Raw genomic sequence first — 27,874 nt, 5'->3', positions numbered from 1 at the left:
CACGTTCCTGTTGGATGGTATCTGTGGTCCTTGCATCTTAGAATGATTCCCCATCCATCCATATGCAAAAAGAAAACTACATACCATTCTGTTGGTAAAGTTACTGAAGTTCTCAACCAACACCTGCTTGATCATGTCTGGCTCAGAGATGACGATAACCATGCGACGACCAAAATAGTACCTGGGAGGAAGAAAAAAAATCACTTTAAAATGTGTTGTATTTATCTACCCATTTCTCCTTTCCAAAAAGAATTCACAGTGGCCTAGAATGGAGGATAAAAGATAAAGAGGAAGTAAAGATGTGGAGAAGAAGAGGAAATACATGTGCTGATCATGAGAGACAGTATAGCTGTGATGATCTGACATCAAATTTCATTCCACAAACATTTATGGATTCCCACCTTGTCCCTGGAGACTCTGGGATGAATAAGACACAGTCCCTGCTCCTAAGGAGCTCGAAGCCTGATGGGAAAGAGATCTGTAAATGTAAACACAGTGCTAAGGAATTCATAAGATCCAGTAGTAAGACCAAGAAGGAGAATGGCAGAGGTCAGCATTGTCCATAGTTTCCAAAAGTGGAGAGAAAGACATTCTAGGAAGAGAAGACTCATAACTTTTGTATTGATTCTTAGAGAAAGTCTAAAGTGAGTTAATAAACAGATGCTTGCGAGAATTCAGGAAAGATTAAACCTGTTGGTGAAGGACTGAACATCTCGTTGCCAAACCTATATCTGAAGGAGCTCCGTGGATACTGATGACATTTATGAAGACATGGAGGAGAAGATGCGCCAGTCAGCTGGTGGTGGTGAACTCTAACCAGAGGCAATGCTTAAGGACATGTCTTGTTATATCTGTTAAAGTACTGAGGACATAAAAGCAGCCAAGACGTAGTCACAGCCTTCAAGGGTCTCACAATCTGGTGGGAGTGACAATTGGAAAATCAGCATACAGTGTGACATCTGGCAAGCATGGGTGACATTGGAGGCACACTCAACTCAGTGCTTGGAGAAGAGAGAATAAAGGCTTCCCAGAAGCTACTTCCCAAACTGAGTTCTGAAAGATAAACTGGAGTTAGTCCTGGAGGAGGGTGTACCAGGCAGAGGAATCTACTGTCCAACTGTCCAGGGATGAGCCTGCTTGAGGAACTAAGAGTCCTCGGCTATCAACTGCATAAAGCAAACCAGAGTGATGACCAGTGGGTCCACTGCATCATGCCATGTTTTTAGTGTGTGAAATTATACTTTCAGGGTGTAATTTGACGGCTGCCGTATCTAGCTCAGAGCAGTAAGGGACAGATTTTAAAGAGTAAAGTCACAAGACATGAAAACAACAAAGTTTACTCCGAATTCCTAGTTACTCGGAACTTTTCGTAAGCTAAAAATGGCTTTAATTTTATAACTCCTTTCCTTCTCACTGTCTACGGGAAAAATATTTGTCTGGCGCATATTAGGCACTCAGAAAATATTCGCCTGAGTAATCACATTTTCCAAAGCTGTTGGGGGAATCTTTGGGATACAGGAATTCAATGGAAGTGGTAGAAGGAAAGAAATGATACTAACTAGTTTTTTACTGGTTTTGACCAAGCAGACCAAAAAGAACCCAATGAAGCCATAAACCAATGCTTCTATAAAATTTGTGAGGAGTGTCATGGAATCTTTTGAGAATCTAGTGAAAGCTGTGGACATTCTCCTAAGAAAAGTGGACATTGGCAGCATTTTGTATACAATTCAAGGCGTTCTTGGACTCCTGAAGCCCAGTCTAAAGTAACACTTCTCAAAATTAAAATATGCTTAAAAGTCACCCAGGGTTTGAAGAAATAATGGCTGAAAATTTCTCCAATTTGTCAAAAGACATAAACTTACAGTTTCAAGAATCCCAAATAGGAGAAACTCAAAGAAATCCATGCCAAGACATATTATAATTAAACTTCTGAAAACTAAAAACAGAAAAAAATCTTGAAAGCAGCCAGAGAGAAAAGATGTATTATCTATGAGGAATACCAATTTAAAGGACAGGAGATTTCATATCAGAAACCAAGGACGGGGCTGTCCCCGTGGCCGAGTGGTTAAGTTCGTGCACTCCACTTCGGCGACCGAGGGTTTCTCCAGTTCTGATCCTGAGCACGGACCTTGGACTGCTCATCAAGCCATGCTGAGGCGGCGTCCCACAGAGCAGACCCAGAAGGACATACAGCTAGAATATACAACTCTCTACTGGGGGGGCTTTGGGGAGAAGAAGGAAAAAAAGAGGAAAAAAAACGAAGATTGGCAACAGATGTTAGCTCAGGTGCCAATCTTTAAACACACACACACACACACACACACACACACACACACGGAAGCCAGAAGCAATTGGCACATATTTCACATGCTGAAAGAAGAGAACTGTCAATCACAAGTTCTATATCTGGTGAAAACATCCTTCAAGAAAAAAGAGGAAATAACAACATTGTCACATGAAGGAAAACTAAGAGAATTTGTCACTAGCAGATCTACTCCTTAAGAATGGCTAGAGGGGCTCTCCAAACAGAAGGGAAATGAGAACAGAGAAAGCCTGGAACTTCAGAAAGGAAAGAAGAACAACGGAATGGGTAAAATTTATACATTATCCCTCTTATGAGTTTATTAAATTACACTTGATGATAGAAGCAAAAATTATAACACTATCTAATGTGGTGTTCAGTATACTTAGAAGAAATACTTAAGATAAATATATTTAAAAATTAATAAAGGAAAAGGGATCAAAATGGAAGTAAGGTTTGCCCATGTCACTAAAAGGGATAAAGCATCAATACCAGTAGACAGTGACAAATTACAAATGTATATTTATGCAACCACTAAGAAAACTATACAAAGTGATATACAAAAAATTTTTAATGTCAGAATCTAAAAAATATTCAAATAATTCACAAGAAGGCAAGAAAAGTGAAACAAGAAATAGAGGAATAAAAGAAAACAAACACATTACTATATTATAATTATAAATATAATGAAATAATTAGATAACATATCAAAATTGGTGGTTGCTGGGGCTGGCCCCGTGGCCGAGTGGTTAAGTTCACGCGCTCCGCTGCAGGAGGCCCAGTGTTTCGTTGGTTTGAATCCTGGGCGCGGACATGGCACTGCTCATCAAACCATGCTGAGGCGGCGTCCCACATGCCACAACTAGAAGGACCCACCACGAAGAATATACAACTATGTACCGGGGGGCTTTGGGGAAAAAAAATAAAATCTTAAAAAAAAAAGAAATTGGTGGTTGCAGCTAAAGCAAACAGTGCTGAGAGAGAAATTTATAGCACTAAGTACTACCCTAGAAAAGAGGAAAGATCTTAAATGAATAATCTAAGTTTCTTTCTCCAGAAACTAGAAAAAGAAGAGCAGAAAACCTAAATCAAGAAGAAGGAAGGGTATAAAAAAGAAAAGAACAGGCATCAACGAATTTGAAAGCAGAAAAACAATAGAAAATTAATGAAACAAAAAACTAGTTCTTTGGAAAAAAAGTCTGTAAAATTAATAAACATCTAGCAAGACTGACAAAGATAAAAAGAGAGAAGATACCAATATCAGGAATGAAGTAAGATGTCACCACAGATCATGCAGCCATTAAAAGGATAAGGGACTACTACAAATAACTTTACAGCATTAAATTTGACAGCTTGACAACTACAAACTACTGAATCTCAAACAAAATAAAATAAACAACCTGAATCCTGTAACCATAAAAGAAATTGAGTTCATAATTTTAAATTTCCTGGAAAAAAATCTCCCAGCTCAGATGGTTTCAGTGGAGAATTCTACCAAACATTTAACAGAATTAACACAAAATAAAAGAAGAAGGAGCACCTCCCAACTCAATTTGTGAGGCTAGTATTACCCTGATATCAAAACCTGAAAAAGACAGTACAAAAAAAAGAAAGCCATAGACCAATATCCCTTATGAACTTAGGACATAAAAATCTTCAACATAATATCCGCAAATCAGATGCCAAACTCGATCAATATAATCTGCCATATAAACTGCATAAAAAAGAAAAGCTGTATGATCATATCAGTTGATGTAGAAAAAGCATTTGATGACATCCAGCACTCATTCGTGATAAAAATTCTCAGGAATGGAGGGGAACTTTCTCAACTTTATAAAGAGTATCTACAAGAAACCTACAAAAAATAACTAACATTATAGTTAATGGTGAAAGACTGAATGCTTTCTCCTAAGATTGGGAACAAGGCAAGGATGTCGACTCTCACTACTCTTATTCAACATAGTACTGGAAGTTCTAGCCAGGGCGACAATAAGTCAAGGAAAACAAATTAAAAGCATATAGATTGAAAAGGAATAAATAAAATTCTGCCTAATTTCAGATGACATGATTGTCCACATAGAAAATCCTAAGGAATAAAAAAAATCCTGGACTAATGAGTCCAGCAAAGTTGCAGGATTCAACATCAATAAACACACATATTTAGCATTTCTATATACTAACAATGAACGTGTGAAAGCCAAAATTAAAACAGAATTCCATTTACAACGCTGATGGAAGAAATCAAAGAAGACCAAAATAAATGGAGAGATATGTCATGTTCATGGATTGAAAGACTCCACATTGTAAAGATGTCAGTTCTCTCAAAACTGATCTATAGGCTTAATGCAATTCCTATCAAAGTCACAGTAAGAATTTTTGCAAGCCTAGAAGAGGTTATTCTAAAATTTATATGAAAAGGCAAAGGACTTATAATAACTAAATCAATTTTGAAAAAGAAGACTCAAGCAGGAGGATTCATTCCACCAGATTCCAAGACTTGGCTACACTAGTCAAGACTGTGTAAAATTGGCTGAGAGATAAACACATAGATGAATGGAACAGAATAGAGACGCCAGGAATAGACCCACACAAATATCCTCACCTAATTTTTGACAGAGAAACAAAAGCAAATCAATGGAGGAAGGATAATCTTTTCAACAAGTGATGCAGGAGCAATTGGACTTACATAGGCAAAAAATGAACATCACACCTTATACAAAAATTAACTCAAGATGGATCATGGACATTAAATTAAAACACTAAACATGGACATTACTTAAAACATTAAACTATAAGCCTTTTATAAGAAAATCTTTGGGATCTAGGATTAGGCAAAGAATTCCTATACTTGACACCAAAAGTATAATTCATGAAACACAAAGATTGATAAATTAGACTTCATCAAAATAAAAATATTTTACTCTTTGAAAGACCTTCTTCAAAGATAAAAAGACAAGCTATATACTGGGAGAAAATATTTGCAAACCACATATCTGACACAGGACTTGCATGTGGAGTATATGAAGAACTCTCAAAACTCGACAGTTAAAATACAAACAATTCTATTAGAAAATGGGCAAAAGACATGAACAGACATTTCACTGAGCAAGATATACAGACGTCAAGTAAGCACATGAAAAAGTGTTCAATATCACTAGCTATTTGGGAAATGTAAATTAAAACCACAATGAGCTATCACCAGACATCTATTAGAATGGCAAAAATAAAAAAAGAAATCAAATGCTGAAGAGCGTGTGGAAAAACTGGATCATTCATACATTGCTGGTGTGGATGTAAAATGGTACAGCCACTTTGGAAAATAGTTTGGCAGTTTCTTATAAAACTAAGCATGTACTTACCGTATGACCCGCAATAGCACTCTTGGGCATTTGTCTCAGAGAAATGAAAACTTATGTTCAACCAAAACATGTATGTGAATGTTCATAGTAGCTTTATTCATAAGAGACAAAAACTGAAAATAACTCAAATGTTCTTCAATGGGTGGATGGTTAAACTATGGTGTATCCATACAGTGGAACACTATGCAGCAATAAAAAAGGACAAACTGTTGATACATGCAATGACTTGGATGAATCTCAAGGAAATTATTTGAGTGAAAAAAAAGCCAATCTCAAAAGGTTACATACTATATGATTCCATTTATATAATGTTTTTGAAATAACAAAATTATATAGGTGGAGAATAAGTTAGCTTCCAGAGGTTAGGAATGGGGTTAGTGATGTGTTGGTGTGGCTATAAAGGGTCGCTCTAGAAAGCCTTGTGGTGATGGGACAGTTCTGTATCTTGGCTGCAGTAGTGGTTACACAAATCTACACATGTGATAACATTACACACACACGAATGATAAAATCTGAATAAGCGTTGTGGCTTATACCAATGTCAATTTCCTGGTTTTGATAACGTACTCTAGTTATGCAAGAGGTTACCACTGGGAGAAATTACCATTGGGTAAAGGGTACACAGGACCTCTCTGCACATTTTTTCTCAGCTTCCCGTGAATCTATAATTATCTCCAAAAAAATTTTTTTAAGTTACCTGGGAGCTTAATGAACTACGGAGTCACAGCTCTGCTCCTCACCAAGTCAGATCTAGGAGCTTAGGAGTCTGCATTTTGACAGGCTTTCCAGATTCCGATGCCAGAAGACTAATCCTGCACTCTGAGAAAGGCTGTGCCAAGGCAGGGGCTTTCAGCCTCAGTGGCAGGTCAAAACCGTCTTTCGAGCACCCAGAAAATAATGATGCATGGCCCCACCCAGACCTACCTGATCAGAGCATCTGGGGTGGGACCCAGCCCCCTCTAATTTTAACAAGATCCCCAGGGGGATCCTAATGTGATTGACGGTAACCAGGTTGGGGACCCACAAACCTCAAATTAAAAACCCTGCTCTATATCTAACCAAAGTGCATGCCCATTCTCATTTCCCTAAATTCTTAGATCTAAAAGGAAAGCATTTCCGCTGGGGTGCCAACATATTCTGGTAATATATTTGTATTGATTTAGTTATTATCAAAATAATTTTATACATAACCTGGATTTTCAGAAAACCAAAATAATACTTCTACATTCAAATGAAAGTTGTCCTTCCAAGTGGTCACCTTGGGAGTCTTTGTGCATTTTTCTAGTAATATTGCTCACGCTAAAAACAATTTTGTCACAATTCCTTTAGAATTGCTTCAGAGCTGGTTTATGAACCTCGTGAGAAAACTGGCCCCATTTTACATGTAAATTGTGTAATCTTGTGAATTTATATTTACACACACACTCATAGTTTGAGGAGCTCCTGGAAATATCTTGAACAGAGAAACATGTAAATGAAGCTGTTTTTTTCAGGCCTTCCCTTTGGGTGCGGGGGATGGCCCCACTGGTTTTGTCTCCCTGGCTCTCCTTAGGGAAGCACCCTCCCCCATTCTTCACAGTTCTTGAAGATCTGTCAATGATAGCACCCTGTCCTTCTGGTCATGGGGATGGACTCACCATCCAGGCTTGGCCAATCCTAGTATCTCATCTCCTTGGCAACAGTGACTGGTCCACGGGGTGGACACATGACCCAGTCAGGGTCAGTCAGAATCCTTCACTGGATGTATACATGGAGGCTGTGAGGGGGTAGGGGGAGAGCTCTGTCTTTCTCCTGGAGCTGCTGAACTAGGAATATATGAATCCAGGGCTGTTCGTGGCCATTTTTCTACCACATGGTGAGAACTGTCTGCAGAAGGAGCTAACAGGGGCAGGCAGATTTAAGACATCAGAGAGAGTGTTGAGGAAATACAAAGTCTGGTTCAAGGCTCTACCTCCCGCATCTTCACTGGATCCTCCAAGCTAAAGTTAGTGTGTGTGTGTCAGTTCGTTTGAGTCAGGTCTCTATTATTTGTAATCCAGAAGTTCTAACTAATATGGTCCCCCTTTTCCTTCTCAACCTTGTGAATACTGGATGCCATTCTGCCTCTCAAAACATCCTCCCCCAAGAGGATCTGATCTCAGTTTTGTACCTTGGTGTGAATGTTTGGGGATGTCTTACTGCTTCCTGAGATGGAGTGGTATACTGTAAAGCAATACGCACTAGAGCTCAGGAGGCTGGATCCGGGATCATCCAGCCCTGCACCTCACTCAGACAGCCCTCGGGGGCAGGTCCCGAATGCCCTGCACTTCAGCTTCCTCGCCTCTGAAATGTGCGAGTAAACTAGGCAATCTCTGCAGTTTGCTGTAGCTTTAAATCCTATAATTGCTGTGAATTAAAAAGGAGATTAAAGTATGATATTTGAATTTTAAGTCTACTCTCCACAGGGTGTGAAGGAACTTCCTATATCATTGAAGTATTTGAATGGGTCGAGGACCCTTCTCAGAACCTTTGAAGTGACCACAGTTATGAGTGTTAATTGAATGTTTCCTGCCTGCCAGGTCTTGTGCTAAGAGCATTGCCTGGATTATCTCACTTAAGCCTCATAGAAAATGGATGGGGTAGTTATTATACCCACTTTTCAGAATAGGAAACTGAGACTTAGAGAGGTTAAGTTAGTTGCTGGGACTTGACCCCAGTCTGACAGCTGCCAAAGCCTGGGCCCCTCACTGCTAACCACACTGCCATCTACTCAACAGACACTCTTCTCCCAGGTGGGCCCTGTCTGCGGAGCAGCTCCAGTGCTGAATAGGCGTGCAAGAGAAAACAGCCCGGCCTCCAGCTGTGCAGACTGTGTCTTTTAAAGGTGGAAATTCAGAGCAGCTTCTTGTTTAATGGACCAGAAACCCCAGCCCAGTTACGAAGGTAAATTCTTGCTTCCCTCTACCCCAGGTGTATACATAGTCACCTTTTGGGACAAAAAATTCTTAGCCAGTTATTCATTTAAATTTATTTATGCACATAAGAATTTGTTTATTCAACTCCAAAGCACCTGGTTGAAGAGGAAATTTAGGCAAATCAGTAAAGTATTGTGCAGACAAAAATAACACTTGCTTGACTTGTTTAATTAGCAGTTTTCTTTTTGTAAAAAAACCTGACCAGTCAGTTCAACAAAAATAGTTCACAACTGCCTTCCAGGAACCAAGGCAGGGTAGACTGCTGGTACTAGCCTATGGCTGGCCCTGTTCCAGAGGGGCTGCCCCTGTCAGGGGCGAGCGAGCTATAAAGGCTGTTTACTGGGAGGCACCTACGGGCGCGGCCACAGAAGGATGTCCAAGCTACACAGTGGAATAGAAAAGCACACTGTAACATAGCACGTATAGTTGTGGAAATAAGTAATAGTCTATCTGACTATTACTTCGTTCATTCAATAAGCATTTATAGAGCACATACGCTGTGGCAGGCACTGTGCTGGGTGTGTTAGTAACATCCCTGGAAAAAATCGAGAGGAATCTAGAGGAAGATGTATTAGACAGGGCGCATATCTGGAGGACTAAATTGTGGGGGACTTTGACTTGTCATGTTGTGTGTTTCTTTAATGTTCCAGTATTTTATAATGAGCGCATGTGACTTTTGTAATAAGAAAAAGAAAAAAACCAAGGGATTTCTCAGTGGATTGGCCTCACAGACTGGTCTGTCAAGAGTCTGGGTGGGGGTTGGCCGTGGTGCAGCTGCCAGGGCTCGGGTTCAAGGTCCTGCCCTGTGATTTAACAGTGGTGTCCCCTTGAGCAAACCACAACCTTCCTGAGCCCGTTTCTTTGATGTGTTCCTTTGAGGGTCAGATGAGAAACACGAGGATGATTTGTCCACAGTGAAATTTTAGGCAAATGCTGGTCGTGATAACCTCCCCATCAGAAGTGAAGGGCCCTGCACACCCCGGCAGGTGGGCCACACTTGAGAGGTCATGCTGACACCCCCCACAGACACACACATTTGCAGAAGGGGTCTGAACGTACGTCTGTCTGACAGCGCAATGGAGAAGGTACAGCCTGTGGAGTCCTGGGGATCTGTCCCTGCTCGGCTCATTGAGGCATCTTGCTATCCAACCTGTCAGTGGATCAGGGGCAGCTTCAGTTAGCTGAGTGGCAGAGCAGATTCCAGCTGCTAGGGATACTTTTCTTGAGGAGCCAGTGACAGAGTCACAGGCCCTTGGAGTCTGGAGGTGCCTCCTCCGACTCCCATCTGTCACTCCGAGCAGGGTGTGCCCTTCTGCGTGGGAAGCCTCAGGGCGCTCATGCCTTGGGGCTGGCCCTGAACTCACAGAGCTCTACAGAGCTTGATGGACTGAAGCAGCCCTGTTTCAGGCCTTCTCCTCTCTGGGGTGCCTGGGGTCTGTTCGCCTCCTTTCTCCTGCCCTAGTCAGACTCCGGCTAGGAGAGCGTCTGGTCCCTCACTTCCCAGATGCACTTTGGACCTCTCACTTAGAGATTTATGTCTCCATCATTCTGGCTTGCCTTCCTGACTTGCTGCTTGTCTACACACGGGCCCCGACTCAGTTATCTGCCTAAGACTTTGTAAAATACAAATCTGATTGTCACCTCCTTATTTAAAACCTTTCAGTGGTTTGTCACCATCAAGGCCAAAGCCTTTGGGAGTCTTTAGTATGGCATACAATGTCCTTCACAACTAGCCCCTGCCTTACTCTTTGGCCTCGTCACTTCTTATTTCCCATCACCCTAAGCGCCAGTGCTGACGATCAACCTGAGTTACTGAGACCCTCCATCCTCCCTTACCTCCATACCTCTGCACATGCTGTTCCCCCTGCCTTCCTGGAACAGCACTCCTTTTCCTCTTGCCTGGTTAACTCCTGATGGTTCTCCACGAATTCTAATTGTATGTTTTCTTGGCTGACTTTTCAGTTGACTGTGACTGCTTTAAACACAGGACCCTTGTCTTATTTACCTTTTATGTCTAGCATTTACTAGTATTGGGTGTGCAATAAAAATTCCATAATGTTAATGGGGCATGCTGTATTCCAGTCCCAACCTCTAATGCCGCTGGGTTCAGTTCCCGTCTCTCTCACCAGGACCACTGCAGTAGCTCCCAAGAGGCCTCTCTGCCTCCAGACCAACTCTCTGCTCAAGGCCAAATCTACCTTTGTGAAACAGAAGCTGACTATGTTGTCCCATTCATGCTAAACCTCTAACGGCTCTCCATTGTTTGAAGCGACAGGTCCAAGCTTATTGGCCTGTAATGAGGGGCCCAGCAGGAGCTCCCAACCTTTCTCTGCCCTACGCTTCTTCCTCCAAGATTCCCAAGCTTTCTCAATTCACAGCACTTATGACAACCTTAATGACTCAGTAATTTTTCATATTCCCCCAAGGCCAGAAGAAGTACATAACAGTCTCGTTTTTAAGCAGATAAGTCCAAACAACTTAATAATTATTCATGTTTTAACAACTTAGAGGACATTTGAAAAATGAATACACAAAAAAATGAGAGTAGTTTTCCCAGTGACCAACAGATGTCACTGTGTTCTCCATGAATATTTAGAATATCCCAGGAAGCCCCTGTGGATTTCCTGTGGCACCCTGGGATGCCTCGGCACACAGTTTGGGAACCAGCCACACACTGTTGCTACCAGAAGCTATTTGTGGTTCCCCAAATTTGCAGCACCTCTCCATGCCCCCTTCCTTCCCACTCGATAGTCGCTCTAAAGTCACAGTCTGCATCTTGTTAGGTTGGAAAACATTTCTGACAGTCCGGTCACCTGTCCCCTCTTCTGTGGAGCCTTCTCAGACCCTTCCATCCTCACAGTTTTCATAGCACGTGGTCCATTCTTCCGCTGATTTGCATCTCACTCTTTTATTTATTGACAGGCTCCTGACTACTCTGAATTCTTTGAGGACAAAGCCCTATCTTATTTTCCTTGCATCTTCAAGAAGCTAGCAGAGTGCCTCACACATAGGAGTCAATGGAAGGATGGTTTTGAGTTTTCCTTTCTAGTTCTGGGAAACCACTTCTTATCCTCCTGACTTCCCAGTTTCTGCTACTGGTAGATTTAAAGCCAGACTTGAAACCTCAGAGCTTTGTTTCTCTTTACGCACCTTTATCCTGCATTCCAAAAGTCACCTGTTCCGTGTTCCTTCTAAAACTTGTGGCCCAACCTTTCTGTTTCTCTTCCACCCCTGTGGCAGAGGTGTCCGCCTGCGGGTCCGCTGTACTGACTTTTTCGCCTGCGTGCCTACCTCTGTGGCTGGTGCTATGAGTCTCAGGTCCGGCTGTGCAGGGTCGCCTGTGGGGGAGCTGAGTGTGCAGAGCTCTCAGATCACCTTCCCACTGCACTCCGCTGGCTCTGCTGAAGACTTCATTAGAATCAAAGTTTCCTTGACATGGTGACACCAAGATGGGCCACTCAGATGCCCCTTCAGGAAGGACTTTTTTCCTTGCTGAGAGTGTGGTCAGCAGAGAGCCTCCAGCCTCCCTTCAGGGTCATGTGATGGCAACTGGCTGATTCATCTTTGACTCTGTGTCCAGCTGTCAGCTTCCTTTGCTCTAACCATTCCCACCCCCAGGTCTTTCTTTAACTGTTCTTACTGAGTAGAACATTCTTCCCTGTTCCTCTTCATCTCCCTGTTGTTCATCCTTCAAGACCACGCTCAAGTACTGCCTCCTCCTAGAAGCCTTCTCTGCCTTCACTGGCCCGTGGTTCTACCCAGTTCACGGCCTCAGGTTGTCTGTTTAATCACGTAGTATCCAGTCTCTGACTCCCTGGCATTCCTGTGCAGCTTGGCCCATGTCTGTGTTTTTCTTCTAAATTAGAGGCCAGATTTCCTCAGGAAAAGAGAAAGGAGTGATCCATTTTTTGGAAGAGAGGGGTGGTCTCTCCCACTGCCATCAACTCCTTGCTATACACATGGTGAAGACTGAAATATCTGTTGAGTGGACAGTGTCTAGGGTGGAGCCAGTGTGCGTTCTTCCTGATGTAGGGGAAAACGTCCCCTCTGACTTTGTGCCATTCAAAGATATGGACACAGACCCTGAGCACAGTCTGGGAAAGGTCATAAAGAGGGGAGAAGGGGACATCCCTCCCAGAAAGAGCTGACAACTGATGGTAGAAAGAGCAATGCATTAGGAGTTGGAACTTGGTGACTCTGGGCCAGTCCCTTGAGTCTTGGGGTCACAGTCTCTACATCTGGTAGATTTCCCAGCTATCCAGGCAGAAAATCAGATCTCACTACCTTCTTGAGGGACCTTCTTAGCTACTGCTGGGCATATGCTCAGTCAGTCCCGAGGTGGGTTTCTAGGTGGTAAGAGTAGGGGGTCAATGAGGACTCGGGTCCAAGATCACACAAGTCAGCCCAGAAAAAGCCAAAGAACCACGACTCCACCAGGGGAGTCCAGGAGACAGAGGGCACCCACCTGTGATCTGCCCTGCCGCCATGCCATCTCCTGAGCTTCCCTCACCCAACTTATCCCAGCCACACCCATGGAAAACATGCAAATACGTGCTCTGTGATAGCCCCCCGACCACAGCAATGGCTTGGTGTGTGGATGGTGGCAGGGTCCTACCAGAGGGCCTCATGCCCCCGAGCAAAGATCCCAGGCCTGGTGGCCAGCAGACACGGGTTCAAGCGATGCTCCACCTTCCATGAGTTCATGGCTCACGAACTTCATAGCTTCTCCCCTGACCCTCAGCTTCTTCATCCATAAGAGGAAGTAGCGCTTCTACTCCTGACGAGTTACGACTACGACAAGCTACAGTAAAGCTTTCTCAAACAGAGCTATGGCTAAAGGAGGGAATTGGGTGGCAAGGGGGAAAATTATCTGAAACAAACCTAAGACGATAAACCTCTCTATTGAATAGACCGCCCATTTAATTTATTCAGTTAATAAAACTTATTCCCCAGAGGCAGACAGGCAGAGGTAAGCTACAAACCAATCTGCCTGTGTGAGCATGAGTATATATGTATATCTCATAACAATAAAAAAAGAGTAATTAAGAGATGTATTGAAGTGTATAGAAATCCTGAAGGACACTGAAGAGTCCAATTCAAGTTACCATCCTTGGTGCAAATTTAATTCAGTGGGGAATAGATAAATAAAAATAAAGAAAAAACAAATTCAGAACAGTTGTTAGGCAAGCAATTTTTTTCACAGTAAGAATCATAAACATGAAGAACAGCCTATAAGGCAAAGCTGTTGATGCAAACAACATCAAGCTACTAAATAAATAGTTAGATGGCACCGCAGGGACAAAGAAACATTAAAATAGTCATTTGGCTGTCCCTGAATATTTGTGCCCACGCAGTTATGCTCAGGCACGTAGATTCTCGGGCATTGGAGGGAGCTGTGTGTGTGTGTGTGTGTGTGTGTGTGAGTGGGTGTGTGTCCTCTTATGTAGAATACACGCAGGACGTATATTTGTGTAAGAGTGTATGGCAAAAATCTCCTTTCCCCAAATGACGTGTGGACTCAGAATATGAAGAGAGAGGCTTGACACAAGATAGCATCAGCTCTGAAAAGGCCAGGAGGCTGGAGCAGGAACCCCAGAGCAGCTGTCCTGGCCTAGGTACTAGAGAGCACAGATGTGTGACTCTGAAAAGAGGAGAGTTTAATGGCAAAAGAGTTTTAGACACAGCTGGGGAGAAACAAGAGACGGGAGAAAAAAAATTAAAGCACAGATCATAGTACTTTAGAGAAGGAAGCTTCAAGATATCATTCTCCTCATTTTATAGCTAGGACAACAGAGGTCCAAAGAGGTGAGATGTCTGGGTGGGCACAGCTCGGACATGCGCCATGGCCCTAAAGCTGCCCCTTAGCCTGGAGGAGGTGATGGGGTCAAGATTCCCTGGGGAGGCATGAAAGGCCAGAGACACTCGCCCCTAAGTTTTCTGAGGACCTACGTGCAGGAACTAGTGAAGTTTACTCCAGAGCTGGCTAGGGACAGGCTCCTGAAGTCAGCACTCCCTGGATGCCAGCTGGCTGCAAGAAGACCTTTCCAAGCCTGACCTGAGGAGCAGAAGACTCAAGACTGGCGTCCCTGTTTCTCTGAGAGCACTGATAGTTCCTTTGACTCTCACATCAGACCAGTGAGGTGGCAAGCACTCAAGAATTTTGTAAAGCTGAGGCTGATGGTTAAGTCATTCCTTCTGGTCCCGTGGCTGGGAACAGCTGAGCTAGTACCAGAGCCCGATCTGCTCCCAATCCAGTGTTCTTTCTTGTACCCTAGGCAGACCCCCCAAGAGTTGGGCTTGGGGAGAGGGAGAGGTGAGGTAGTAGCCCCGTAAGAGCTGAGTGAATGACCTGAGTGAGTGGAGCCCAGCTAGTGTGTTGTGAGAGGGGACCCTTCCCTTTGTCCTGTGGATCTCAAGATGGCCCGACATGGTAGTGAATCAATTTTGTACTTTTATGGGCTTCCTGTTGGATTGCTGGAGCATGGGTCACTGCTGAGGAAGGATTACAGATCCCTCCACCCAAAGTCTTGATTTTAAGATGAGAGACTTCCCCAATTCCTTTCATTATGGCCCCAGGAAATAATACTAATTACCCAAATCAGCAAAATAATAAGACCTTTCTGTTTGAGGTTTCCTTGGGCACAAATTTGTCCTGGAAGACACGTGCTCAGGGGCAATTCCTTCGGTCATTCCACAGGTATTTCCTGAGTACCTTTTATGTGTCAGGCACTGTCAGGCACTGGGAATATCAGAGAAAGAAGAGACAGAGTGCCTGTCCTCACGGAGCTTGTGTTCTAGCAGGAGAACGGGACAGAAGACAAAGAATTACCTGACCTATTGGGCCAGTGTCCTAAGCCAGGAGTGTTTGGAGTGTCTGAGGAACAACAATAAGGAACAGTGGAACAGAAAAGGCTTTGGATTAATAAGGGAAACTCGTACAGCCCTTCACTCACCTCTTACTAACTACGTATCATTCTCATCTTAAAGTCACTTATGTTTCTGTATAAATTGAGGATAATGCAGTCAGTCCAGCCAAACTTGCAGGTTGCTAGGATGGTCACATGAGATACTGTATTGAAAGGGCAAGACCCAGATAGAGGACTAGAAGACTATTATGGATTAATAAGATTTACTACATAAGTGGCCCCAGGAAACAAAGATATGAATCTTTTATAGTCATAAAAGCAAGATACATGGCCCGTAGAATGTGTACATGGGTCCATAAAAGGCCCCAGGAAAGGATGTCCGCTGCAGTGTTGTTTGCTGGAGGCCCCTGAGTGTCTCCCTCTGGGTGAGCAGACAGGGTAGGATGGATAAGGCACGCTGAGGAGGGATAGGCCCGTAGCTAGAAGCAGTAGACTTGATGCGGACACGGCAGTGTGATGGATCTTCAGAGCATAGTGCCCGGTGAAAACACTGAAGAATAGAATGAGATATATGACACTACCATTGGCATAAGCTAAAGATAATACGCACAAAACGAGAATACACAGTTCGCAAGAACATGGACCAAAAAGAAAATGCACATTAAACACAATGGAATGGTTGTCTGCTGGGGATGGGAAGGGAAATGAGAGAAAGTATGAGGATAAAAGGGAGTAAATAAACAGGCAAAACCTGTGACGGTGTGGTCCTGGTTCTCCTTAGTGCTGCAGAGTAAACACACACACACACAACCTTGAAATGGAGGTAATTAGTAATTTCTGGTTGCAACACTGATAATTCATAATGGTGAAGTGAATTATTCTTATCAATGGCTGTTTTTTATGTGGAATTCTTTAGGAGTAAGATGCTATTTATTAGATCAGTGTTTTCTCTCATAGCCTGGTCTTCATATTCTAATCCCAAGAGATATTCTGGAAAACAGAAAAAAGTTCTGTGGTCAGATAAACACTGCATGCTAAATTTCTCACTGGGATATTTTCCAAGCACGTTGTTACATGGAAGGTTCTGAGAAGTCCTACAATAAAGAGACCTGTGTTCCTTTGACTGACCCGATGTTTCCAGCATTTGACCAAGGGGAACTCCCCCCTCTTATTTTCCGTGTAACAATGATTATTCTCAGTGGAAATGGTCCAAATGATGCACTGGGGGAAATTCCACGTTAGGTTGTTAGAGGATGAGAGGCAGGAGAGTCCAATTCCAAGCGTAGCCTGGGACTCCCATCCTCCCCTCTTCTTCCTAATGTGCCTGGATGATCCTTAGAGTGCTTTGTTCCTCAGCCGCCTTGGACCCAACGTCTCATTTGTAGCTCCAACTGATTGTGGCAAAGATGGCACTACCTTTCCCACTGCCATGTTTAACCTCGTCACCTAGTGGGCGTGACCATTTTCTCTCCAGAATTCGAAGCCAGCATCAGTGATTAATGTTGAGTAGTCTCTTATTCCTTATAATCAGCCAGTTGTTCAATTCTGCTGCTATAGGACATTTCCTATATAAACTTCTCCTTCTCTTCTCCTTACATTTCTGCCAAATCACTGTTACTACTCACCTGGGCTATTAGAATGGCTGTTGGTTGGTTGGTTTTTTATAAATTCCAACCTCCCCCTCCAGCTCTCACCATGCCCTTCTCTGCTCTGAGTCTCTGCACAACTTCTTTCATATAACCCACTTCCTTAGCATCATTCCTTAGGTCTATCTGCTCTCCTGTACTGCCAAGGTTGTCCACTCAATTGGCATCCCAAACATCACATTTTCCTAGCACACCCTCGGTATCTACTGTCTCTTTTTCTATCTCAGTCAAAACCTCTAAAGTTTCTCCGAAGCTTATATGCCTCAGCATGTCCTTCTCCACAGGCACATACTCTTCTCTACAGGCCACCGGCCATCTCTCCTTTATTGGGACAGCTATGACGCTAGTTAACCTCTCTCGTTAGCACACGCTCAGTGCAGAGATTATGACGACAAGGGGGGAATTCAGCGTGTCTCCTCCAGCAAATGGTCACAAAGCTGGGACACGTGCCTATGAAATAGCTAGAAGACTGTGTGAAAGAAACACAGAGAAGGAAAACTAATAAGCTGCAAATCGCAAGGACATGATCTTGACGAATTACTTGAGAAAGCAAGCCCAGAGATTGAGCGGCTGGTGCCAGGGAGAGGAGAAGGGGAAGTGTAGGCCCAGTAAACAAGAAAGTAGAAGTCAACAAGAGTCCCAGGCAGAGAAGACTAAATGTAGATGGGACACAAAGTCCAGAGAGACCTGATGGGAAAGAGGAAACCTGGAGAGGGCTGAAAGCAGAATTGAAAAGCAAACACATAAATTGTAAAGGGTTTGGCAGAGAGTGAGATAAGGGGAGAAGGGACTCCAGGGGGAACTACTGGGAATTTATTAAAACGAACTGACTTTATGGTGCAGTAGAAACGTTTGTTGATAATGGGGCTGGTCTGGTAAAGAATGTGCTGCTCACTGGCTTACAGTCAACAGGAAGCTGGGGCAAATCACTGTGGCCGTGCATTCCCGTCAGAAATGTGTGGTTCACGTTGACCACTTGGGTTCCAGAGCACAAGGAGAAGTGTGAATTTCTTATGGAGATCGCTTCCAAGGTTTGAAGGCAAGAAATAATGGCCACTCAGTCATGTCAAAGGGAACAATAAACCATTGCTATAAGATTTTCTCCAAATGTAAAATGGTGTAGTTACTTCCGAAAACAGTATGTCACTTCCTCAAAAAAATAAAAATAGAATTACACTATGATCCGGCAATTCCACTTTCAAAAGAATTGCAAGTGAGGTCTTGAAGAGATATTTGCACACCTGTGTTCATAGCTGCTTTGTTCACAATAGCCAAAAGGTGGAAGCAACTCAAGTGGCTATTGACACATGAAGGGATAAACAAAATGTGGTATATACATACAATAGAATATTATTCAGCCTTAAAAAGGAAGGCAATTCTGATGTGTGCTACAACATGGGCTAGGGGAAGGGGAGAATGGGGAGTTATTGTTTAACGGGTATAGAGTTTCGGTTTTTCAAGATGAAAAGAGTTCGGGAGATGAATGGTGGTGATGGTTCCACAACAATGTGAATGCACCTAATGCCACTGAACTGTACACTTAAAAACATTGAGGATGTTTTGTGTATTTTACCACAAAAAAAAAAGATGTCCTGCAGCCAAATGTCCTTTATGCCATCTTCAACACCTGGATCTGACCGGGAAGCTGGGCACCCATCAATCCCACAGCCATGGGTCATAGAGTTCCTCCTGCCGGCTATGATGTAGAAGCATGAAGACCCATTCCACCAACTCAGATGAAGTCTTTATTCTGTGGGTATCAGTTGTGGGTTCTTGGACCCTGAAGCCTAATGCTTATTAATAAGCATGGATTTGGAGGAGGGTGGAACGGAGGATGCTAAGCGTCCATTCAGGGTTGGAGAGAAAGCATCATAGTGGGCTTGCAGGCTGAGGACAAAGAACTGAGGCGTCTTGCTCATGGAATGGTCTAGGGAACCCAAACTCTAGCAGGGAAGTCTAAGACTTTGGGGAAGCAGTTAAGAGTCTTTAGGCTTTTGGAAGGATCCGGGGGTCATGTCAATCATAAGGCACAAACTGTGGTCTAGCAGTGAGTCAGAGAAGACAACTTGAAGAATCGCAGACAACCTTTGAAGGAAAGTGGAAGGTCCATTCAGCAATTGCCTCTCTGATGGAATATGTACCAGGCACTGTGTTAGCAACAGAGAGGATGAAGAGGGGATAACCCAGAGAGGACTTGGGTTTCCCTCCCCTGGAGGTTCTGCTGGGAAGGGCAGTAGTTTTCATCAATACCTAGATGCCCACTTCCCCTGCAACCTGAGTAGTATCAAGAAGTGCTGATGGGTGTTGTAACACGAAAGACCACACTCACCACATCCACCTAGTATACGGCAACAGGCCATAGACCCCGGGGCAGAGGTTAGTAAGTTCCTCTTTAAGCAGAGGTGAAAATAGCATCATCTGTTAACAGTGCCTCGTTGGTGGTTAGTGTGGGGAGCTCGGAAAAGTGTCAGAGAGTCAGGCCTTTGTAAATAGGCCAATAAACCGAGAGCCTTACCCAGAGTGGAAAACTTCATCTAATAGGTTACAAAACTCTAGCCGTTTGGTGGTGAGATGGGGGAAGAAGTTGTTAGAAGCACGGTCTTGAGATGTGAAGAATAATCAAGGAACTTATTTCAGTAGTTAACTATGATCTGCCCTAGGCATGTAGGCATCGTAAAACCTGGCGGTGCCTTGCTGGTGAACTACTTCATGTGCACAGCCTCAGCATCGTTACACGTAAGACTGACGAGGAATAATTGGAATGCATAGTAAACAACCCAAACTCTAAAAGATTCAGCGTCTTGAGGAAGAAAAGAGAGTATGTTCCATTTTAGAGACAAACTTCGACTATTCGAAATTTAGTGGCATTTCAAATGTATGTGTAGTGAAAGTTTGCATGGTATTTCTAGAGTTAATTCGGTTTAGACATTTCGGTGCCGTTGCCTTTTGCCTTATGTGAGTAACAAGATTTAAAACTGTCATTTTAATCATTCAAACGTTCTGAGGCCTTGTTGGAAAAAATTTCTCTGCTCACAAAAGAGTGATCAAAGAGGAACTTTAAGAACTATGCGAAGTGGGAATTAGTTGCTGCTTTGAATTTAGTAATGTTTTTTTTTAAACTATGAAATCAAAGATGGTGTCATTCTTCTTTTTGGATAGAATAGGAATGCTATTTGCATTCTCAGTTAATTAGTGTTAACAGTCATAAGAATTGGGTAAATGTGTGCAATTGTTGAGATTATCTGTGCAAAAGAGTTCTTGACAGTAGAGACATGCGTAATGCCGTGTGGTATCTGGCCCTGTTTCCAGATGGGAGAATGCCTTGGCAAGCACCACAGTGATTCATGACTATGTTACATAACTCTATTTTGCATCTTGGGTTGAACAACTTGGATTCGTTGCAGGTACAATTCAATTAAATATGGAATTTGTTATTTAAAAATATTAGCTACAAGTAGAGCTTTTATGCAACTTTAATTTGAGACGTTCTATTGTTTGGGAACACATCTGTGCAGGGCTGTCATTTAGGGGATAAAGAAGTTATGGATGCCATATTTGATTGTCACTGATGGAGAATGAGCTCCCTTCCACCCTGAACCTGATATAATGTGGATTTTGGAAACATACATCAAGGAATGCAAAACTGAAAGTCAGTGGCTGACTTCCCAGCCTCTGTGGCCCTCTGCTCTTCCAGCCGGGGACTTGTCCCCACCTGCAATCCCAGCCTGTCCCCAAAAGTTGGACAGCCCCCAGCATCCTCAGCCTCAAACTGTTCCAGTAAGGATGGACCTTTTGTCCCCAGCTGATAACAGGGATTGGGATCTGGTTTCTGAGTCCTGGCCCTCACATGAGGCTCTCTGTCTTAGAACTGAGTGTCTGAATGTGATTTGTCCCTGGGCCACTCCTGCTAAGGCCCTGCTTGTGTTTCTGCCAGACTCTCTTCTCAGGGCCTGGAACACCCTCTAGTTGGACCCTAATGTCAACTGACAGGCCTTCTTGATTCCTGCTTTACTGGATGCCTGACTATTGTCCAGCTGACACCTTCTCTGTGGGCAGCTTTCTCCTGAACTGTCCAAGACGGCCAGTGTTTACTAGCCAGCATTTCAATTAGCAGTTACCAATTTCTTGTCTTTTAAACACTGCATTTTGCTCATCAGCTGGAATCTGCTCTCCAGCACCCACAGCCTGGTCAGTTTTCCATACTTAGCCTACCCAGTGAGTGGGGCTACTTCCAGTTTCTAGGCCATTCCCTCCTGCTTCCCCATCCCCTGGAAGTAAGCAATCCATTGGCCGTACCTAGCTGAGGTGGGATAGCCACACAAATTACTTAGATATTTACACTCACTGCAAAAATCTTACAGAGATATGTTTTAAATTGTCAACTAATATGTTTTGGTAAGCTTTTTAGCTTGAAAGATTCTTGGTGAAGCCTGGGAAATGATTTTTAACAATGCTTGACCTTGTGATTTTAAAGAAGAAGGAGGAAGGTGCCGTTGGGCAGCAAGTGCTGGCCCCAGGTCTGCGGCCAGGCGCAGGAGCCACATCTCTGGAAGAATAGCGCTTCAGCTTAGGTTCTGCCTCACCTGCCAACAGCGGGCTTTTACTGATTTGTCAGCGATTTCTCAGAATCTTAAGCCACAATGGGGCAAAAACAGGGGCTTATAAAGTTTTTCTAATGTAGACTGTCGGGGTTGAGTCATTGGTTTGTAGTCATCTCATTTAGAACTGGAAAGGACCTCAGATATCGTCTGGCTCTTTGTTTTTCAAATTGCTCATCTTGACTCACTAGTGGCTATGAAACCAATTCAGTGGGTTGTGGCCAACTTGTATTTGTTTCGTTTTTTCATGAAAGAGAATTAGAATAGAACAGAATAGATCAAAGTGGATCTTATATAGTAAATAAGATATTACTTTGTAAAACTTTTATTTCAGGGGGGTGTGTGTGTATTGGATCACAATGTAAAATATATGATTTACTGAGGCTTATAATTAAACCAAGTGTCAAAGTCATTGATCTAGTCCAAACGCCCTCCTTTTACTTCTGAGAAAACTGAGGCTCTGAGAGGGGAAGGGATTGGCCTAGATCCAGTAAGCTCACAAAAGGCAAAAAGAAAGAGAGCTGGAGCTGGAATTTGAACCCGAGTTTTCTATTTTAAGTTGGCATGCTCTGTTTGATGTTTTTCTACCCAAACTAGAGGAATTAATATAGGCTCTTGATCTTTAGGAGTGTGGGCCACAAAGACTTGGATAGCAGTAGCCATGAAAATATGCGGCAACTATCACCTATAGGTTGTCATAGAATGAAGATGGGGGAAGTGGTATGAAATAACAGGTAAAAGAGGAGGTCAGAAGTCCAGAAAAATGGGTAAACTTCAGAAGGGTGTTTGGATGAAGACTATGAAGAAAGGTGGTCTTAAACCATAAGGAAGAATGGAAGCTTTGTAGTAACTCACCATTTGGATGTAACTAGAGAACATGATAAGGACAGGCAAGGTGAAGAATCTATTAAAACTTAATTCTAGAAAAGTAGGACTCTAATAGAATTTCTCAACCCCCTTTTGGTCTAAGTTTCCTATTTATCTGAGGACAATTGTTCCTTTGATAATTCTACCATTTGGATTGGTGGTAATTGTCATATATGTTCCTGCGGACAACTTTCTTCCAGTTCTTAAAGGCTGCCTAAAAAATCGGTCCATTACGTCAGGGTATTTGCTTTTATAAAATAATGCACCTCCCCCCCCCCAAAAAAAAACAATAACTGTTAATAAACATTCATTTAAAAATGTGCACTTACGGGTCAAATGTTAGTGATTGATCTGTTTTGACCAGCGAGAATATTCATATTTAACTCATTGAATGAATCTCAGTGATAATAGCACACAGACCATCAGGTCTCACATTAATTTTGGTTCCAGACTCACATTACTTGAAACTGGTGATTCTAAGCTTTGCTTTCAACACTTTTATGAAAGATTCAACTTTTGCCAAGCTAGAGGACCCAAATATTGCCTTCAGTCTGGTCTCATGGTCAGAAATATCAGGATAATTTGGGATTTCTGTACTTAACCCCATAGTTTCAAGGAGACTGTATTTTCTCAATGATCATAGTATGTTTTCATTTTTATCAATTCCTCTTAAACCTGAGTTGCATTTTTAGGTCAAACATTTAGTAAATGAGTCTCGTTCTGAGGCATGCTCCCCACATCAGCAGTAGCAACTTCAAGTTTGCCTCCTGTGCCTCAATGTCTCTGAGGTTCTTCTGCAGCTGTGGCTTCATTTCCACCTAAGAGTTCTGCCATCCTCCAATATCTATGATTCTGTTGAGCTCAGTACAGTTTAGAAACAAGAACGATCTCCCCATATCATCTGTCAGCGTGAATCTGAATGCTTGTATTTTCTTGAACAAGTCAGCGATAGTTTCCACCCCACCCCATTCTCTGCCATATTTGCAAGTCCAGCATATTCAGACGTCTTGTGTCCTCTAAGGCAAAGGACAATCACATGACACAGGGTGAAACAGGCTGAGTCCTTCAGAGCCCCTGAATTCCCTGAGTTCTTGATTTGTGGAAGTAGGCCAGCAAATCTCCCACACGTTGATGTCATAGCCATCTGACTGCATTAAAGTAAATGATCTCTATGCTGCTCTTCAACCTCATCTAAATAGTACATAAGCATCACAAAAGCGAAGGGCACTTACATGAGGAGTTTTCACACCTTAGTCACTTCCAGAGCACACTCTGCTAATGGACAGTGCAATGGAATGTGAGCTTTAAAAAGCTGTTGAAACAATCTTACTGTTTTCATTGGTGATGCCACATGCTTTTCCATATGTATCCCAAAGTTCTCAGCTTCCTCCACTGCCTGGTGACAAGGTGCTATTAGTTCATGCATGCCAGCTAATTAAATAAAACATGGTGCTAAAAACCTCCCAGTTGGAGGCATATGAGACACCTCTGCCTCCTGTGGGTGTGAACTTTGCGTCTGAGTGCCAGGTCCTCTATACTGAAGGCGTATTTGTTTGCTAAATTGATTTTTTTCAGTGCAGGGACCCAAGGGTCCCTGGGAAATAGATTGCTTCAGATTCTGATACTTGCAAAGATGTTCTTAGAACACTCTACTGCTGCTAGGTACAAGAAGGGGCTACACTTGTGATATCCAAACGAGGTGCTTCAGTGCGGCACTGGCACATGATTAGGCAGAGGAATGGAGTAGAGAAGTCGGAAATACATGTAGGAACTAATCAATGATAAAGTGACATTTCAAATCAGCTGGAAAAGGATGAATTTCCAGATGAAACACCACCATTTGGAAAAAATAAGGGCGATCCCTACTTCCATGCTTACCCTCAACTGGATTCCTGCTGTACCAATATCTAAATTTTTTAAATGAAATAAAAACACTAGGAAAATGGAAGTTAAAAAAAAAAAATCCTTGGTAGAGAAAGCCTCTCTGAGTAAGATACAAAATGGAGACACCATTAAAATTGATTAAATTCAACAACCCCAAAACAATGTTTTCTGATTGGAAAAAATACACAATAAACAAAATCAAAGACAAATGATAGAAAGGAGAAAATATTTGCAACATATATTAAATATAAAGGGCTATTTTCTTTAATGTATAAAGAGCTTCTATAAATAAATTGGCAAAAGATCAGTAACTCAATAGAAAAGTGGCAAAGGATTCTTAAGAAAACAAAATACAATGGATTTTAAACATATGAAACGATGCTCAAACTTGCTCACAATTAGAGAAATGCAATTTAAAACAACAGTCAAATGGTAAAGATTTAAAATCATGACCACATATTTTAGTGCAATCATGTGAGGAAACTACGTACTCTCATGTGCTTATAATGGGAGTGTAAATTGATATAATGCCTAGAAAGAGCAATTTAGTAATATCAAAATTAAAATGTAGATAATCTTTGACCTAGTAATTCCATTTCTAGGAATCTATCTTACAGATATACTAACACAAGACAACGATGATGTATATACAAGAATATTCACTGTAGTATTGTTTATAAAAGCAAAAGGTGTTCATCAATTAAGAACTTGTTTTTAAAATTAGGATACATCCCAATTGTATGGCAATGGATGGTAACTGGACCTTTAGTGGCAATCACTTTGTAGTGTTTACAGATGTCAAATTATAATGTTGTACACCTGAAAACTTATGTTATATACAAATTTTACCTCAATTAAAAAAAATTAGGTTACATCCGTACGATGGAATCCCTAAAAAGTAGAATAGCATTTAACAAGAATGAATGTATTGAAATGGGACAATTTCCCAAATATCATTAATGAACAAAGCAAGGTAAAGAATGGCAGCTATCATATATTATCCATTTGAATAGTAAGAAATTGATAACAGAAGCTGCTCTGAGGAGGAGTTGCTAAGGATCCAAGGTGGGAGTCAGTTTTACTTTTTTCTGTATACTTGCTTGTACTTTATGAATTATGTACAAAGTGGATGTTTACCCACTTACAACTTAATGTTCTAATGAGAGTCTATGAGATTATTCAACAAGTCTGGCTTGATGAATGGGTTCAGGAATCAGGGCCACTAATCAAATGGAGGGGCATAGGTGATGGACCCCAGAAAGCGTGCAAGTCAAATCCAACGAGAGGGAGCTAAGTTTACACTAGAAATCAAGACTAAAGTGACGTGGAGGCAAGAAGAACTGGGGATGAGGCTAAATAAAAAAATAACTGCAGAGCTATCACCTAAAAGACAGATGAGATAAGGGGAAAAGAGGCTTTGCATAGGAGGCTTGAGGAGTTGCAGATGAGCTGAACTTAGGGTGCTAAGTATTTATAAGTAAGTAACAGTAATAGCATAATAAAGGCTTGCCATCCACTGGATTACAAAGTCAGTTACGAGTTGGAAGGGACATAATCTGTATCCTGTTTGTATTCAATCACAAACGTATGATGATCATGTTGATGCTGTTCTTTTAGGATTTGGGGAGGAATATAAATTCGACTTGGGGCTCATTCTGAGACTAAAGGAGATAACCAGTAATCATTAATTGACTGGAGGTCATCTAAAGCAATAAAGCCTTGACTTCTTCATATTACGCTGTCAAGGATACTTCTGTGCAATTCAAAAGAATTCCAATCAAGTATAATGAATACAAACTGTATAGGTATGCATGCCAGTCCACCTGCTTTACATTCAAGTTCAAAGAAGGCAGAGACAACATTTGTAGTTCTATTTGCACAGAGCCTGGCAAAGCAGCCTACATAATTAGCCACACGGTAAAGACATTTTGTTCTTGGTGGTGTTGGTGGTGATGGGTTAGTGGTGGTGGTGGTGGTGGTGATGGGATGGTGGTGGTGGTGGTGGTGGTGATGGGATGGTGGTGGTGGTGGTGACGGGATGGTGGTGGTGGTGGTGGTGATGGGATGGTGGTGGTGATGGGATGGTGGTGGTGGTGGTGGTGATGGGATGGTGGTAATAGAGGTGGTGGGATGGTGGTGGTGATGGTTGGTGGTGATGATAGTGATGCTAGTGGTAGTGGTGGTGATGGGATGGTGGTGGTGGTGGTAGTAATGGTGGTGCTAGAGTGGTGGTGGTGGTGGTAGTGATAGTGGATGTGGTGGTTTTGGGATAGTGGTGGTGGTGATGGTGATAATAAACACTGATGTTGTCAACCCCTCTGGCAGAAAGCTTCTCCAGCAATATCATCCCCATAGCAGTGAGTGGGAGGGAAAAAGGAGAAGGAACCAATTTCCAGTTTGGGGACCCAAATTCTGACTGAGTTGCTACAATGACAACCAGATAATAAGCATAAATAATCATCATATTTGGTTTTCACGTCCAGAACAGAGAGGAGATCCTCTGGCATCAACAGTGTGGGGTTTCACTAGTCAAATGATGAATCAATCTATTATTTCAACTTTTAAGGGGACCTATCTGGGATTGATAATATTTTCTAAAGATAAAGGTAGTCTAAAATTTAACGTATTTTAAACCAAATCGTTTCCTAAAGGAAGAGTCTTTCATTGAACACAGTCCATCCTTGATATTGCTAATCAGTGAAACCATTTTGCTAAAATTTAAGCAGTAACAAAATAATTTTTAGGGCTACAAAGGACTTAAATATTCTAGTTCAACCCTTTTATTTTAAGGTGAGCACACTGAGTCACCTCAGGATTACAGAGCCCAAACAGGACTGTACCCCATTACTCTGTTGCCTCTAAATCCAGGAGTGGACGTGTTTAAAAAGAAATCAGCATTTTATGGATCATCTTTATTCTAAAGCAGAGAAAGTTGATAGCTTTGTATAAAGAAATTATGCCATCACCTTTCTTTTTCTTCCCTTTCACCAGAGGTGGGAACAAAGAGTGGAGATGATACTGCAATTTCTATCTCTACAACCTCATTTGAAATCATTCTCTTTGATTTAAGTTTTCTTGAAATGAAAAGGACAAATTGTGTTAACTTAGTTAAAGTTGGGGGAAAAGTTGATTGGACATCCTGTTGTCAAGGAAACAAGTTGTCTCACTGTCTTTCATTCTCTCTCATTCTCTCTCTCTCACACACACACGCACACCATACCACACCAACCACCAGTTAATACAGTGCCCTTTAAACTCTTCATCTGACATTTAAAAATTATTTTAAAATACCCAAGGGCTCTACTCTGAAAATCTGTACAAGAAGTACTCAAGGGAAGTGATTCCTAGAATTCAAACTTAGGGTGGCCTTTTTCCAATTCTGGGGAAGCTACTGTCAT

At 42.3% G+C, this 27,874-nt stretch overlaps 1 protein-coding gene across 1 annotated transcript in view; it reads right to left on the bottom strand.

Annotated features, from left to right (window-relative positions):
* Positions 1–27,874, bottom strand: part of TBXAS1 (thromboxane A synthase 1) — a 143,908-nt gene that overhangs the window by 81,763 nt on the left and 34,271 nt on the right. Inside the window, exon 4 of the mRNA XM_046668769.1 lies at positions 85–181. Coding sequence (XP_046524725.1) covers positions 85–181 — 97 coding nt within the window. The remainder of the gene's footprint in view (positions 1–84; positions 182–27,874) is intronic.

This window comes from Equus quagga, chromosome 8 (genome assembly GCF_021613505.1).
Source record: "Equus quagga isolate Etosha38 chromosome 8, UCLA_HA_Equagga_1.0, whole genome shotgun sequence".
In the NCBI taxonomy this organism is placed as follows: domain Eukaryota; kingdom Metazoa; phylum Chordata; class Mammalia; order Perissodactyla; family Equidae; genus Equus; species Equus quagga.
Note: the sequence above shows the minus strand (reverse complement) of the source record. Positions and strands in the feature narration are given on the sequence as shown.